The sequence below is a fragment of the Raphanus sativus genome, unplaced genomic scaffold (assembly GCF_000801105.2).
Source record: "Raphanus sativus cultivar WK10039 unplaced genomic scaffold, ASM80110v3 Scaffold0098, whole genome shotgun sequence".
In the NCBI taxonomy this organism is placed as follows: domain Eukaryota; kingdom Viridiplantae; phylum Streptophyta; class Magnoliopsida; order Brassicales; family Brassicaceae; genus Raphanus; species Raphanus sativus.
In genome coordinates this window covers 1,800-19,178 of record NW_026615419.1, presented here as the reverse complement: position 1 = coordinate 19,178, position 17,379 = coordinate 1,800, and the positions used below count along the sequence as shown (strand labels likewise).

The window sequence follows — 17,379 nt, the reverse complement described above, 5'->3', positions numbered from 1 at the left end:
TAGTTTTTGCAAGACAAGTTTCATACTTTTGAATTCAAGCTTTTTGTAAGGGCGACGGCTCACATCTTCATTCGAAGAACAACCTGAACCCTAGTTTATTTCTTCTTATTCTGATCATGAGTATTTCAGTTTCATCTGTTGTTCTTCTCTGCATCATGATTGAGTAGTCGACTGTTGATCTAGGGTGATAGAGTGCATTTGCGACTGAGCATAGATAGGTTATCATTTAGTAAATCTTCATTCATTCATTGTTTCATGCCTGCGTTAAACTGATCATCTAGCGTTTGATCCCAAGTAAATCTGTGCATCAAAGGTGTAATAGGTTGCTAGATCCTGTATGAATGAGCATTGCATCCTTAGCCACACGAAAGTAGATGTTAAGGTGCATTGTGAACTGATCGGACCTGTTCTCTAAAGCTTGCAATCGATCCTCATCTCAACGACAGTTAGGTGGTGAGATCGATCTGCAAAGTGATCACTGCCACGACAGTGGAGTGTTCCAGCCGAGTGATCCGAGTTCTAGATAGAACTGCATCGAACCTGAATAGTTGCTCGGTCGTGATTGAGATCACTCGCATTCATCCTAGATTAACTCCTTTTAACTTGAATTCATCGCTTGTGCTTTTTACTTGTTCTCTACGTCACTTTTTAAACCAAATCATTATCTTCTTCTTAGCTTGATTTCGGAATTCATAGAACTAGAGTGTAGACTGGTCCTCTGGATTTGAATCTCAAATACTACAATTGCAACTGTTAACTTGGCAGTAGCAAGGATTCATTTTTAGTGTATCAATACTCGTTAAGGAAAGACTTACTTTCCTTAAATAGAACCAGTTCGGATGCAGTGTAGGTATCCTGACTTGTAAATGGTATATCTCCTTAACCACTACTCCTTTTACTGTGAAACCAATTCGCCGCGTGCTCTGGTTGAGTTGAGAATCTATAGGAAGTGGTTTCACGGTCAAACTCCTCATGGTCGCAAAGATATCCTTCTTTGAATGCACCTATGTCGCTGCTGGCTCCAATGTAGCTTGTATAGTTGATCTTATGAGCTGGTGGTCCAGCTGCTGACATGAGGTCCTCATCAGTTCTATGGTACAGCACAAGAACGGCGGCGGCTCGTATTTAGCGACCATATAACAAACTTATACTTGTGTTTACTCCAATAACTTAAATTCTTTTGAATATAACCATTTTATACCATATAAGAACATATAGAAAGCGAAACTTTGCCTCGTTATATTTTTGAATAGAATTTTCCTGATCATAATGTCTTTTTATATACTCAACCAATAGAACACAATAAGGGTTAAGTTTCCTGACTTGGTTCTGATGTTTAAGTTCTAATGTTTTAGATATTTTGCTTTCCGAACTGGTTTTAACAATCTAATATTAGTTATTGGTTAAACTTAATCACAGGTGAGTTTCCACAGGTGAGTTTGAGTTTCCTGATCATAATGTCTTTTTATATTTGGATCTAAATGCTGAGGAGTTAGCAAAAACACCTGATCGGATGGCGCCAACTGAAACACCCATCTGAATCCGTCAACAGAGAAATCGAAATTCTATATGTTCTTATATGGTATAAAATTATATAAATATACCACAATTTGGAGAAACTGAAAAACATTTGGATATAAGTAAATTTACTTAGACCAATATTTATATAAATATACTACAATTTCTATAACAAACTAAAGTTCCTAGAAAAACCGATATAACACCACATAATTGTTTTGGTATAAATTCAAAATCCAAATGCGGCAAATACAATTGGATACGTTTTTAAAATTGTTTTTTCTTACAAAATGTTTTCTTTCATGGTTTGTTTTAATGTTTTTTTCACTTCCTATTCCTAAAAAGCTATATCTATTAAAAATATATATTTCCCATCCTTTAACTTTTTTTTATCTAAATCCATCTTTTTACTATAAATATATTTATTTATACGATAAAAGAACATGAAAATATATAGTTTATACAATATTTAATATAATAATGACGTTGACTAAGAGCGATTAAAAATTAAAACCCCTGGGGACACTCAATAGTCAACATCTATCACACTTCTCAGTCTTTATTTCGAAATAAAAGATGAGTACAGGCGCACAAAGCGACACGACCAAAGGTTGAAGAGGAGGAAAGGGAAAGGCCACCAAATCAGCCGTATCACGTTCAGTAAAGGCCGGTCTTCAGTTCCCCGTGGGAAGATTCGCCAGGTTCCTCAAGATGAGAAAAGGCGCACAAAGCGGCACGTCGACCAAAGGTGGAAGAGAAGGAAAGGGAAAGGCCACCAAGTCAGCCGTTTCACGTTCGTCAAAGGCCAGTCTTCAGTTCCCCGTGGGAAGAATCGCCAGGTACCTCAAGACAGGTAGATACGCGAAGCGTGTCGGCTGGTGCTCCGGTCTATCTTGCAGCCGTTCTAGAGTACCTCGCCGCGGAGGTATATATAAATATATGAATAACATGATCTCATTGAGCCTTGTTTGAATAATATTTGAATATTATAAATATTTAATCATTTCAAAAATGTCATTTTTGTAATTACTAATTAGTAAACTTACTTTTAAGTATTGTTTTATAAGTGTTTTATTGTGTTTCGGGTAATTTTAAGATTTAGGGTTTTATTTTGTTTTGATAGATGAATCAAAAGGTAAAGATGTCATCCTTAAGGTGGATGAAAATTAAAAATATTGAAAAATTTAATATTTAGTCATTTTTACATACATTTATTTATTTATTTAAATAGAAATTAATAATGTTTAATATTATGTTTTTTCTTATACATATTGTTTTTAAATACAACTAGATTTAATAATATTTAATATTATACTCAAGTTATCCAAATTAAAACTCTTTTTGAATATGATAACAACTCTTACCATAATTTTTATTAAATGTTGTTTCTGATTATAATGACCCTAAACTACATAATTAGTTTCATATTTTGATACTTAAGAAATTATTAATCGTTGTCTGCATATTCATTCAAATTTTCAATCATATCATATAGTAAAAAAAAATTTTGTCGGCATAGTACAATTTTTATATTGTCATTTTGAACTCTATTTTTATACAAAATTTCAATGGTTAACCGAGTATAATGATGATATCAGATTATATGTGAATTTCAATGAACTCTCTATATTATGTTGCTCGAGAAGGTATGGAACAGAGAAGACATCTAACAGCGACTCGGTGAGTATTTGTGTAAACATGTGTAAACCTGAGATAAATGTCAGTTACATTATTTGAGAAGTTCGTAAAAATGAAGAACCGTTTAATGACAAGGAGAATGGAAAATTTCAGTATTATTATTATAGTTGAGACTGGGAAAACGAAACCTTATGAGCTAAACATATGTTATATAGGAGCAAGGAAAACATAATAGAACAATCAAACAAAGTTTTGGATTTATAACCTCTGGAGAACCTTTGTTGCGTTTCTTATCTTCTCCATAGTAACATATTCATCGGGCTGAGACATTGAGGCTCTAAGCTCAGCCAATGCTACAGCTGCATCTTTTAACAAAACTTTGTTCTCCTCCAAGCAGGTTGTAAGAGACGATATTACTTGTTTGGCCTCCTCTTTAGTTTTGGGGCTTATTCCAACTTCAACACGTTTTTCAATTTCATCTAAAGTGTGTTGAGCTATTTCTTCCGAGAGAGAGGTCGTAACAATGATTTCTCTCCTAGTACTCATCCAGCAAGCTTCTAACAAGAAAGGGAATCCAAAGTCTAACTGAGAACTACAGCGAGTAGCAGCAGCAACTCCCGATCTGAGTGCCTGGGCCCTAGAAATTAAAGAAAAAAGGAGAGATTCTTTAATACAAAATTTCATAATTCAACTCAACAGATCGTTTCACCGGCAATCAAAACCCTATGTAGCTTTCAATTTCCCAGAAAAGAGCATAAACTTTGAACAACAGAACAAACAAGAAATTAATTGCATAATCCAACTCAACAGATCGTTTCATTGCCAATCAAATTCCTAAGTAGCTTCAATTTCTCAGCAAAGACCATAAAGCTTAAAATAAAGCAAGAGCTTAATTGCATAATCCAATTCAACAGATCGTTTCATTGGCAATCAAAAGCCTAAGTAGCTTTCAATTTCTCTGCAAAGACCATAAATTTTGAACAACAAAACCAAACAAGAGATTCTTACATATGAAACCTTGAAATAATCCGGGAAACAGAGAACATGCTCGTCCGTGTATATGTCCTTGAGAGTATGAGCAATGAGAGCTCTTCCCTAGTGCACTCAAAATAAATATAAATAAAAAAAATAAAGTAGAAAAAAGAGAAGAAAAAGTTGAGAACATGTTCTCATGTTTTATGGCATTTTCATAAAAAAAGAAGCACAATTTTGAAAACCCTAATGTAAAGATGGCATCATGTGCAATTAATCCTAAATGCTGGGGAAAGAGGAAAAAAAAGAGATAGATGGAGTGGGAGTAACTCTTCCCATCTGTATTTGACCGTGTTTGGACCAAAAAAAGAGAGGAAAAAACTGTCTCGGTCGAATAAAAAGGTGGAAAGAGAAGATTTGACTAGACATGGACGTTTGGGTATTCGGGTCGGGTCGGGTTCGGTTCGGATAATTCGGGTTTCAGTTCTTTCGGTTCTTAGGTCTAGGATTCGTTCGAGTATTTTTTGAGTTCGGTTCGGGTTCAGGTTCGGATCCGGGTATTTTGGGTATTTATATTAGGAACCGAAAAATTCCAGTAATTGTTCAAATATTTTTGGTTCTAATAGTTTGTTTACTTTTAAGTACTCGAAGTATTCGAAATATCCAAAATACCCGAAAATATCCAAAATAGTTGAGTAAAATATTAAAAAACTACCTAAATAATTTTTAAAATAAATAATATTAGAAACAAAAATTAAAATTTGATTATTTATATTATATATATATTAATATAAAACATAAACAATATTTTGAATTTATAATTATTTTGGGTATTTTAAGTACTAATTCAGTTCTTTGTTCGGTTTCGGTTCTTTCGGGTATTAAAATTAAGATTCGATCGGGTATTTCAAAATTTCGGATTCGGGTTCGGGACTACGGGTTCAGTTCGGTTCTTCGGGTTCGGATATTTTGTCCACCTCTAATTTGACAATGAATGTGTAAGTTACACAGTTATTAGTTTTTTTTTGGTTACAGTAAAAATCAAAATGCAAAAAAATGTTGGAAATATATATTTTTTTTGGGCAAATGTTGGAAAGATAAGAACACTTATTGTTCTCATTGAGTGTTTTGGTGACCAAACGTGTCTCGGTAAACTGAAAAAGAGAAGATTGAAGTGACTAGGAGTGACTATCTTTATTAAAAAAAAAAAACTTTACACAGTTATTTTTTTGTTCGGTAGAAAAAGATACTTCTCTGTGTTACACAGAGCTTAACACAGAGCTTAAAAAAAAACTGCAGTTTGCAGACAAAAAAAAAACTCTGCTGTTTGCTTGCGAGACCTACTGGTGGTCTCTTCCTCAACCACAATGCAGTCTATTTACAAGTTCGGTTCAATAAGAAAGAGTTTGATAGAAAGGTTAGCATCTCAATATCCTTTGTTCATCTTCTATTTCTATCTTTTATACTGTAGCGTTTATATAATAGCTTCTACCCTCTAATCAAACCATCAAAGCACAATTGTTCTTCACAATAAGAAGAAACCTGAGATTCTCATTGTGCGTGAACAGGGGTTATGGTCTCGAATTCGCTATGATTGTGCTCTTCTTTCTTTGGAACATTTTCTTGTTTGATGATTTTGTTAGTATTACTAGTTTTTTGTCTTCTCTGTGTTCTTTTTTCTTTTGGTTTGGCGGCATTAATTTTGATACCTTGAGTTGATTATGCAATTTGAGTAATTTCTCTTTTATTTTTTGTCAGCTCAAAACAACGAAGTGGAGTTAGTGCTCTCTCCTATCATTACTTGTTAAGAAACCAATGGCTTAGTACTAAGAGGACATTCCCTGTTACGTCCTCCATCCCGCCAGACAAATTTCAAGGTCTTATAGATCAAATTGAAAAATGTGTTGATGTTGGAAGAGAAAGCCTTACTCATGAGACGACCCAAAATGCGGAGTCAAGTCTTGCAAACAAATTGAAGCAGAGAGAGGATGAAACTGAAAACTGTGTTGGTTTTGGAAGAGGAGGAATCTTTACTAAAGAGACGGCCCAAAATGTGGAGGCAGATGTTGCAAAAAGATTGAAGCGGAGAGAGGTGGACACAAAAATTGCATATAAAGCATTGGATGAGCTTAGACAGTTTCTGGCCAACAATGATATCTTGCTTAAGGAGAAGACAATGGCTACAATTAGACTTATGGAAAAATTGGATGGTGGCCAAACCAGTCGCGATTTCGGTAATCTTGGTGATATTGTCATCATGGGAACTACTCTCTTCGTTAAAGAAACAGTAGAGTCTGGAGGAAGGGCTACAAAACAGTACATTCTGAATAAGAGTAGTCAGAATCTGGAATTCAGAAACAAAATTATTATGATTGCCGACAAGTTGTATAAATGGATGTGCAAATTGACTAATAGTCCGGAGAAGGACATTACCAATTTAGACGAGGCTGCCGTGATCGTAACAATAGCAACATTGGCTCCCATCGCTCTTGTGATAGTGCATATTGATCCAGTAAGCCTCGGCTCAAGTATGTATGAATCTGTTAGCAATATGCTGTCATCTCTACCGGGGGAAAATGCATGCAAACTCTACGACCAGGACTGGTGGTGGTTCTTTTTGGAATGTTTGTATGATTTCTAAGTTTGTCTAGCTGATGTAATCCGCACTAGTTAAACTTGTTACGATTCTGTCCCGTTCTTCTTGTTAAACTCTACTGGAAATGGAATGTTTCGAAAGTATGCTCTTGCTACAAACTAAATCATGAGGTATTGCGTAACCCTTCAAAAGCTGAAGTCTGGTTTGTTTTTAAATGAATAATGGCTGGTGAGACATCATCCATCTTTTAACTATTAAGTGAAGTACATTTGATAAAGTAACTTTATCTCATGTATTATATTACATACATTGACATTGGAATTATTTGAAATTTATTAAATCTCATTAATAACACGGACCATTTGAAACACAGAGTCAACTCAAACTTCTGTTTCTAAACATCAGAACCAGCGTCGATTTACTCATATGTGGCAAACGTGAACCTGTCTGGACTATAAATTTTGCGTCCACCCTGGGTTATATATGGCTTCTTCCTTCCATTTCCAAGTTGATTTCGTGTCCTGAGTGCAACCTGCTCATTACCCACCAGCCTCTCAAAGAAACAAGTCACTCTCTCTTGTCTCACATAGACCTTCAATGGCTTCTGATGAAGCTGTAGCTGACCGTCATCTTCTTGGTTCGCTCCCGTCTGTTCCGGCTCGTCGAGAGACTGAAAAGAGGGGGAATATGAAGGCTGTAAACTCTGAGACGTATCATATCACTGCGGTGACTCTTCTGCTTTTCCTCTTTTTCTTTTTCTTGTGCGTTGGTCGCTTTGGTAGAGATTGTCCTTGTCTTCTGCCTTGTCTTCTTCATCCTCATCCTCATAAGGTAATACACTGTCCTTTGGCCAGACAATGTATGCGCCAACTGCATTACTTAGCATCTCAACGTCATCTTTTGGTTCCCAAACAGGTATGTCTATCTTGACCTCAGAAACTGTCACAACAACTTCATGAGGCTTCACGGGTACACTGTGGATAACTAAACGGCTTGGATCTCTAACCCCTATTGCAACAACATCCTTACTACCATTAGGGTTGATCAAGTAGCACTTCAAAATCTCACGCGTTCCCTTCTGCTTTCCTGCATCAATCACGGGAATAGTAGGAGAACGAGACGCTGAAGGGTGCATGGGAGTAACATTCGTTAGAACTTCGCGAGCAAAATGATCCGTTCCACCTACAGTCCCTAGCCCCTGTTCTCTTTCCTCTTCTCTTTCCTCGATATTAGACTGAGACGGATTCAGAAGACTTTTTCCCACTTCCGCAACCCTCTGGTCAATTCTCCGGTAAAGCTGTCGTTTAAGGCGATTCATATATCTGTCATCTTTTTTTCTTGGCACTGCTTTCTGAACTTGACCTCTTCTCCCAACTTGAGCTTCTTTATCATTTTCTTTCGTCGTCATTTCTATTTCTCGATTTGACACATCTCTATCATAGAGATCTTCCCAACACACGACCTGATTATCTCTTAGAGCAGCATTCCAGGTAACTATTCTGTCAACATAATCAGCGTTTTCAACTATGTTGGCCACAAGATGTTGTTCATCTGCTTCAGGTTCCAAGATACTCTGAATTTCCTATAAAAATAGTTACAAAATTTATGGCCATACTGTGTATTTCCTATTAAAATAGTTTCCAGAACCAATATGTTGGATTGAGAAGAGAATAGGTTGAGAAGCTCGACTAACCTTGGTTTCGCCAAGATGCTCATATATGCGCTCTAGAGGAAAACCTCTGAGATCGTAGTCAACGAAATGACTTTTGCACATTCGAGGACATGCATTATTTGCTTCCGCTACATCTTTTAGATGTGAATTCTTCAGGTTTGGAATGCTCTCAATTGCCAAGCACTGCAAATGACTCAAAAGATCAGGAAAAAAATCTATGCAAACCAGAAAAATTCTAAAGAGATAAGAAAAGTATATACCTCCAAACCAAGGTAGAATCCCTCAAAACAAAATGAAGTATTCGGAATGCCTTTCTGGTTTTCTACGTAGTTTCGGATTTTTGCAACACAGTTCTTAAACGTATAGCTTCCCCAAGGAAAGCGTCTACAAAGAGGCAGATCATCAACTATGTTTACCAAAAAGTCATCTATTTTTGTAATATGTTTCTTCTTTCCGGCGATAACAGATGTCAAGAAGTACAAGACAGCAATTTTTAAGCGATCATCACCTTCACCTTCTTCTTCTGTCATAGCCTCTAACTTCTTCTTCACAGTTAAGAAATCTATTTTGGAGGTCCCTCCAAAATGTTTTTTGATAAAGTCACAACGACTCGACTTTCTATCGTAATTATCTGGAAGCGGACCACACGACAACCCGGTGATTAGAGCATGCTCTCTAACCGAGTATCTTATCGGAATACCGTTCACAATGAACCAGCACTCGTCTAGCATCATTTTTTTGGCTGTTCGGTGAAGTAACAACCAAACACCCATGTGCTTACGAAACCCCTCTTGTTTCATATGGAAAATGTGCGAATATTGGGGATGCTCGATGAACCAATTGAGTTCTCTATCTGACAAAATCTTGTTCAGTGTATCTACAGTTTCCTTATAGTTACACTTTGCCTCTATCTTACCACCTATCCTATAAACCTCTTCACCAAACCAAAGTTTGGGCGTCAAATTAATGATAAACCTCTTCATACTACAAAATAAAAGATAAAAACAGAGTCTGAAGTCACGCCAATCAAAAGGAAAGATAATAGTGTCGGCTTAGCATTTGATGTACCTGTCTGCTTGGGTGATCGAAGTTTTGGCCGATTCAGTGATTCGCGCAACGCCGATTGGCCGATTCAGTGATTCGCGCAACGCCGATTATATCAAAGTCTTCTCTCAAATCTGCTTAGCCGTAGGAGATTTTGGAACAGTGAGAATAAATGCGGCAGTCTCCCAGCGCCGATTATATCAAAAAGAAGAAAAATAATTTGGTACATTACGGTGTCGTTTTGCTTTAAGGTTTCGACAAAACTAAATTGTATTTAATTATTGTTCTTGTTGAACAATAAACGATAAAAAGTAATTGGCCCAGTGGCGTCCCTCCCCCTCTATAGATAAACAAAACCCGAGTACGAGCCCATGTGCTTGCGGGTTCATTTTTTTTTAATTACAACGTTTAACTTTTTTTTATTACAACGAACGTCGTCGTACTATAAATTGCATATAAACTAGATTTTGACCCGCGCGATTACGCGCGGGTTTGATAATTTTTTTCATATAGTTTTCAAGTGATTGTTGTTTGTGTTCTAAAATTCTGCATTGGTTTAATATTAGAAAAGTATATTTAATTCTTTATGTAGTTGTTTATTTGATTAGAATACCATGTAATTTTAAAACCGAATATTAAACTAAACATGGAAAATAAATAGACAAATAAACATGATCGACATTTTGGAATCTGGATTTTATTATTAATTATTAAATTGATAATAGCAAATGATAATATTAAAAACCCTAAGAAAAACCAGAAATATTAATAGAAAACAGAAAAAAGGTAAAACAATTCCAGACTCATAAAAAGCACTGATTAGACTATTTTAAATAGTGAAGTGATCTTGGTCTAGTGGCAAATGATAAGTCCACAGAAGACAGACACCATCACACCAGGGATCGAGTCCCCGACTCTACAATTTAATTGTAGAGATTCGGCTAATGGGCCGGCCAGTTGTGGCCTAAGGTTGACAAAAAAAAGACTATTTTAAATAGTCCTAATAAAGGCAGGATTTTTTCGTTGGCCTTGCAGTTTTAGTGACATGATCTAATAGCATTATGTCAACATATGGAACAACTTTATTAACTTGATAAAACCCTACATTCGCAATAATATGCGTATTACCAATGTCAATAGTGAAAAAGAATGACTTCCTCATCAATTCAACAAAGGCTAACGGGAGAATGTGATAATCCTACAATTTTAAGAGTATTAAAATATTTGGTTTTCTAAAATAAATGGTAAATCATAAAAATAATCATAGGAAAAAATGTATAAATATACCTATTTGGATTTCTGAAGTAGTTCATCAGAAATTTGGTTAAAATATTGTCTACCAATGGTACACCAATATGAAACTTAGCTTTATCTTCTTCTTTTTTTCAAAACAGATATAATTTATTTATTTCTAAATATCGTAAGGTATGTGATCAACACCCACTCCAAAAACGTGATGTGCTGCATACCTAAATAGAAGGAATCTCCTTTCCTAGGGATGTAGTGAACACATAAAACCGTCGCTCGTGTCTCCTCGACATCTTATTCCTTGTCTGCATACGATGTAATTTATTAATACTTTTATTAAAACATATGTCATTTTTCGCCTCTAGAAAGAAATGTCATTTCAACATACCCGTGTACATGCTCGTTTTTTCCTTTAATGGTCATATTCGTGTCTGTACTTATAAGTAATATCTCGTAAACATTCATCCACGTTTGGTAATTACGCTTAAACGAGCATGTACACGGGTATGTTGAAATGACATTTTTTTTCTAGAGGCGAAAATGACATATGTTTTAATAAAAGTATTAATAAATTACATCGTATGCAGACAAGGAATAAGATGTCGAGGAGACACGAGCGACGGTTTTATGTGTTCACTACATCCCTAGGAAAGGAGATTCCTTCTATTTAGGTATGCAGCACATCACAATTCTTTCTATTCCGATACTTGGAATACTAAATGCGAGGGACATAGTTTATTTTTCCTTTAATGGTCATATCTGTGTATGTACGGTTAAGAAATATCATGTAAAAGTTCATGCACGTTTCGTTATTATGCTTAAACGGACATGAACGGGTATGTTGAAATGATATCCTTTTTTTTCTTGACGCGACAAATGACATATATTTTGAAAAAAAATATTAATAAATGACATCCTATACGGATAAGGCATCAGATGTCGAGGCGACATGAGCGACGGTTTTATGTGTTCACGACATTCCCTGGAAAAAAGATTCCTTCTATTTAGGTATGCAGCACAACACAATTCCTTCTATTCCAATACTTGGAATACTAAATGCGAGGGACAAAATTTATTTTATCTTTAATGGTCATATTCGTGTATGTACGTTTAAGTAATATTATTAAACATTCATGCGCGTTTGGTTATTACTCTTAAACGATCATGTATGGGTAAGTTGAAATGACAAGTTTTTTTTTTCTAGAGGCGACAAATGACACATGTTTTGAAAAAAATATTAATAAATGACATCCTATTCGGACAAGGCATCAGATGTCGAGGTGACACGAGCGACGGTTTTATGTGTTCATGACATTCCCGTACATGCTCGTTTAAGAATAAAACCAAAAGTTCATGAACGTTTACAAGATATTACGTAAACGTACATACACGGATATGACCATCAAAGGAAAAATAAATTATGTCCCTCTCATTTGCAATGACTTTGAGTTATATTCTATCGAAAGGAACCAGTATTGCAAGGACTTCTTTTTATATTCTATGATTCATAGACAAAATAATTCACACAAAAGATCCAAACAAATAATTTAGACTAAACATGTTGTGAGATATTTATTTTGAATAAAAGAATTTTCTTAGATCATTGATCTTTTAAACTTTTAATCGAATGAGAAATCCTAATCTATTGGATGGAACCGGCATTGCAAAGACTTCGCGTTCTCCGACATGATCAAACCCCACCAACGGGGTCAAGAAAAACAAAAAGAAAATAAAGGGGTAACATTCCCCGAGTAAAACAAAGTCAGACCGCATCATTCCTATTCCTGGGTCTGCCCATCACCCGCCCGGTTGCCTACTGAGAAGCATCGATCGACTGAACTTGCAGAGATTTTTAGGTTTTAAAAAACTAATCAGATTTTATAATATATATTTTAAGAATATTTCTAAATTCACTCAATCAACCATACAAAATTAATCAGCTATTATAATGTATCAATTCGGGTATTTCATTAAAAACCCCAAAAATCTATCTACAGAAAAAATGGCTTAGCGAAAGAAGACTTCATATTTATCAATTGCTTGTTGACACTGCTTCACCTTAATTGTTATTTGAACAAGTCAAAATTATGTCTTGGTATCCCTGACGATTAACAATTTATATTAGACAATTTATAGATTATATATAAGGGTTTATAAATCTGTTATAAAGACATTTTATAAGATTTTATAAAACAATGTATAGATCATATATAAGGTTTTATAACAATGTTTTTCGAGTTTTCACGGTTTTTCCTTTTACAATTTAACCGATATGTTTACTTAACAAAAATTGTATAAATAGTGTTTGCCCAATGTTTTGAAACCTGACCCAAACACTTAACCGGAGTATTTCTTGGGTCACTGGTTCGACCACGGGTCAACCACGGGTCAATAGATTAATTATAATTAATATATAATTATATATATATATCTATTAAAACACTGTGTTTAATAGATATATATTATTATTCAAAATAATATATATTCGTCTATATGAATTGTAATTTTATTAGAAAAGAGTATATAATCAGCTACATGATCGAAGCCATAGATATATATATTATTCAAAATAATATATATTCGTCTATATGAATTGTAATTTTATTAGAAAAGAGTATATAATCAGCTAAATGATCGAAGCCTACAAGTCCGTCCTTAAGCTTATTAAAGCTAAATTCGAAAAGATGAGGTCCGCCGAGAGGTCCCTTAGCAAGGCTCAAGAGGTCCAAGCCAACATCGACCTCCTGGAGGAAATCATAAGGAGAGAAATTAGTGACCTCCAAGCTGAGAAGGAAAGGCTGACCAACCAGGAGCTCCCAAAGAGGAAGGCGAAGTTGGAAAAGAAAGACTGTCTCTGACTTCTCTATAAGCAAGTTGGCACTCCCACAGGTCTCCGAAGGCTCGAATGACGCCATGGAAGTGGACGAAACCAAAAGGGCTCCACCTGCGACCGATCAATAAATGGGGACCCAAGAACCGGAAAAGGCCAAGGACACCGAGGAGCTGATGGATGAAGCGCAAGAGAAGGAGCATGCAAGGAAGGAGGACCTGGGGCCGCGTAGTGAGAGCCTTAGGTCCCGGTTTTACCACTTCAATAATTGATCCAAGTTTTAAGAATCGTTTGCTTAAGTTTTCGTTTTAGACCGACCAAATCGAATTTCGGTGAATCCCAGTTTTAGACCGATCAAATCGAATTTCGGTGAATCCCGGTTAAAAAAACCGGTTTAATCCATTTGAATCGAACCGGGATTCGATTTGCTCTTCCTCTCTCTCTCGCGATTTAAAACGAAAAACACTTTCCTTTTTTTCTCATTCTTTTTCACTTCTCCATTGAAAACCTTTACAAGCTTTTGAACTTCAATTCATCACATTTTTCAATTCTGCACGGATTTGAACGATTTTTGGCTTGCTTTCATACGGATTGTCACCCTATATCCATTGCCCATAATGCCGTCCTCGATCTGTTAAGGTATGTGCCTCGATTTCTCGTTTTTCAGTCCGAAAATCAATTGGTTCTTGAGGTTCGATTTCTCTTCTCTCATTCACAGTGTGTTCTTCAGTTGTTTATGACTTCCTGAACTGTCAATGAGTTAATCATGGGTTTAAGTCGGTTTCGTTTACTTGATTTCGGATCATGGGTTTTGTGTGCTTAGTTGATTATTGAGAGAAGAAAATTGTTTTCTTTGGTGTGTTTGATTTACACGTTTTGAATTTGTTCATCTTCTGGTTGTCGGTTGCTCCTTTGGAATATAGCTTTCTCAAGAGGTTGTTGAGTTCTGCAAATCTCCGACCAATGGGTGGTGGAACTACGGCTGAGGATCGGTCAGAGATTGCGCTCTTCAAAGTCAAGAAGAATTTCCGTTCCAAGGAGAGAACTCGATTCTAGAGTTCACATCAATCCTGGTTTGTCCGAAGAAGCTAGTCGAGCTTCGAAACTACCCCCCTCGGTTGGTGCAATGCAATATGTTTGCAAAAATTGCTGATGACGTTTACGATATTCTCGAAGGTTAAAACGTCTCACTTTCTTCTCTTGATTTCTTTGATTCTGTGTGGTGTATGCTTCACTTTCTTCTCTCGATATTTTTGTGTTGATTCGTTGATGTGTGTTTAGTCTTTCTTAAAATTCCGCTTAGTCTTTCATGCATTGACCTTTTTGTTGGTGTGTGTATATAATAGTTTAGATAAACTGCATGCGTGTACATGAAAGATAATGGAAACGAAATTGTATCTTTCCAAGTGATTACCGTTAATAGAAAGTGGAAAATTCTGTTCTTGGTGTATGTTTTGGTTTGTTCAGTTGTGTTGATTTTTTTGGGGGGGTTTATACTGTAGGAAGGATATGGGCAGGTCACAACGTATTGAATTTTGATTGTCCAAGGATAAGAGAAGCATTTGTTGAGATAGGACGAAATCCACCAGAGCCAAGGGGTATCATTGACTCGTTGGCGTTGCTTACTCAAAGATTTGGGGTGAGAGCTGATGATATGGAGGTAACAATGATACTAAAGAGACGGACTTACTCTTCCGAGCTCTTGAAATCAAATGTGACAGCTTTGTTGAATGCTTATTCTGTTTTACTGTGACCTTTGTTTGGACAGCTCGCGGAATGGGCTGCCTACTTTGGACTTAGTAACCAGACGCATTCGGGACGATATCAGGATGAATTTCGAGGTTCTCAAGTGTTGTGCGACTGTCTTGTTCTTGGTATGCTCTCTAATCTTGTGATTGACTATCTTGTGCTTTGTCCTAATCACTCTACTGCACGATTTTCTGCATATATTTTAATGATGTAACATGCTGTTTCAACAGAAGTCAAATCTTCCAGATAAACTTATAGAGTACTCTGAAGACTGTACGAATATCAACAAATCTTCCGCTGATTGGAAGACCGGAGAGAACTCAAACGCAGAAGCTCAAACGAATCTATTTGATATGAGCACTTTGAGGAAGGAAATTCCCACGGACATTGTTGCCTCTGAGGGTACTGGTGACCAGGAAAGATTCTTGGATCTAGATGAAATATCAATTCCAAGCATCACAGCAACTCATGTCGGAAGCCAAAGAAAGAAAATACAGCTCTTCCTTGGGGACAGACCCCTTCGTCTCCATTGTCCTGAACTGGAAGTACACTTTGGGATCAATTTCAAATTTCAGGATACTGCTGGGAGACCAAAGTTGAACTTTGTAGTTAATTTGTATCCAAGTCTCTGTAATGTACTGCAAGAATGCGACAGTGCTGCACATGCAACATCTATTGATTCAGGCAGCATTTCTGAGTGGAACCCAGTAATCATCCCAATAAGAATTTCAAGCTATCCTACCGCAAGGATTCAGTAAGTTTGTCTATGTCTCTTTCTCTTGGTTCCATTTAGGAACCATGTTTGCTTAGCTTATCCTGATTGTTTCTTTGTTTGTGCAGTATACCGGCAAAGTCTTCTGGAACTGGAGACCGGTATGCAGCTGAGATACACAAGAGAGAGACCTCTGGAGTTACCATTTTGAGGAACCCAAAAGCTGAGGAGCTCAAAGACATGGTAAAACCAGGAACCGTCCTTGATGCCTTCTTGTCTTTGGAGCCATATGATTATATGGAGAGAGCTGGAATCCGTCTAGTTGCTAAAAAGCTTGTGATCCACTAGCTTCTCCTTCTCTTTCTGTAAAACCGTTTCATTTAGCTTCTCTTTCATTGTAACTGAGTAATTATCACATTTTACGTTTTTGGGATTAAAATAATAAATTTTTTGAATAAAAATAAAATTCGTATATGAATAGGAGAACTAATTCATAAAGATTTTGAAAAAAAAACTTGATGTATGACACTCCTATTCGTATAAGAATTATTAAGATGAGCGTTAGGATTTAAGAAAAAGAATTAAAAGATGGGACATTTTAAGTGTAACTTTAGAGTTGCACATATATGGTTTTGTAATCTAATCTATATCTTCTCCCACTATCTATATAATATAAGAAATTCCGTGGTCTTCCATTGATAGTCATTTAATTCAATGTGGTTTGGAAACAATGGAGTGCGTTTTGGTTCTAATTATATGCTGGGCTCAAAAAAAACAACACTTCAAAAGAGAATGTACGAGGGAGTGGATGTTGAAGAACATCTTTTTGTGATCACATACCTTACTATACAATGACAATGTGATCACCGAGCATGCTAATCCACCAATCGATTGACCAACTACAAAGTAGCTACGATTTACTGAGTAATTTGTTCTTAACATGTATTGTGTATAGTGATTATTTTGTACTTTTCATATCATGGTAAGTCCCAATCGACAATAAAAATCATGAGTTTTTGATACAAATCAATTTATACGTACTTTTATCTTTGTTATTATGAACAATTTCTTTTCCTTATTAAGATTATTATTTACCTCTCATCCCATGCATAGATCGATCTGTAATTATCAGATTAATCTTAATCTATCATCCCATGCATTTGATGAGTTTCGGGTAAAGTAGAATCATCCCAAATTTTCAGTTTTTAATTTATGTTCAACCAAAATAAATTTAGAATGGATTCCATGTTTTGGAAAATTTCAAATTTTTTAAATGAGGCTGTCTAATTTCAATGATTTTTCCAATTTATTAAATATATTACGATTTCTGAATACAACAAATATATCCCTTACAAAAAAAGAATACTATAAGTCTACAACTATATCATCAATTTATATAT

At 35.8% G+C, this 17,379-nt stretch overlaps 1 protein-coding gene and 1 pseudogene across 1 annotated transcript; one reads left to right on the top strand and one right to left on the bottom strand.

Annotated features, from left to right (window-relative positions):
• Positions 1 to 7,442: 7,442 nt before the first annotated feature.
• On the bottom strand, positions 7,443 to 9,130 carry LOC130501102 (uncharacterized protein At3g43530-like). Its single transcript, XM_056995995.1, has 3 exons — positions 8,657 to 9,130; positions 8,418 to 8,579; positions 7,443 to 8,306 (listed from the first exon to the last, which is right to left on the bottom strand). The coding sequence occupies exons 1-3, from the start codon at positions 9,128 to 9,130 to the stop codon at positions 7,443 to 7,445; spliced, it is 1,500 nt and encodes a 499-aa protein (XP_056851975.1).
• Positions 9,131 to 14,481: 5,351 nt separating this feature from the next.
• Positions 14,482 to 16,327, top strand: LOC108832812 (protein NEN2-like; annotated as a pseudogene).
• Positions 16,328 to 17,379: the final 1,052 nt, after the last annotated feature.

Excerpts from the sequence above, each read along its gene's own strand:
- LOC130501102 (XM_056995995.1), bottom strand. The coding sequence starts at position 9,130 with ATGATGCTAGACGAGTGCTGGTTCATTGTGAACGGTATTCCGATAAGA. Across the intron at positions 8,580-8,656 it reads GATTCTACCTTGGTTTGGAG|TGCTTGGCAATTGAGAGCAT; the intron begins GTATATACTTTT and ends AGTCATTTGCAG. Across the intron at positions 8,307-8,417 it reads AGCATCTTGGCGAAACCAAG|GAAATTCAGAGTATCTTGGA; the intron begins GTTAGTCGAGCT and ends CTATTTTTATAG.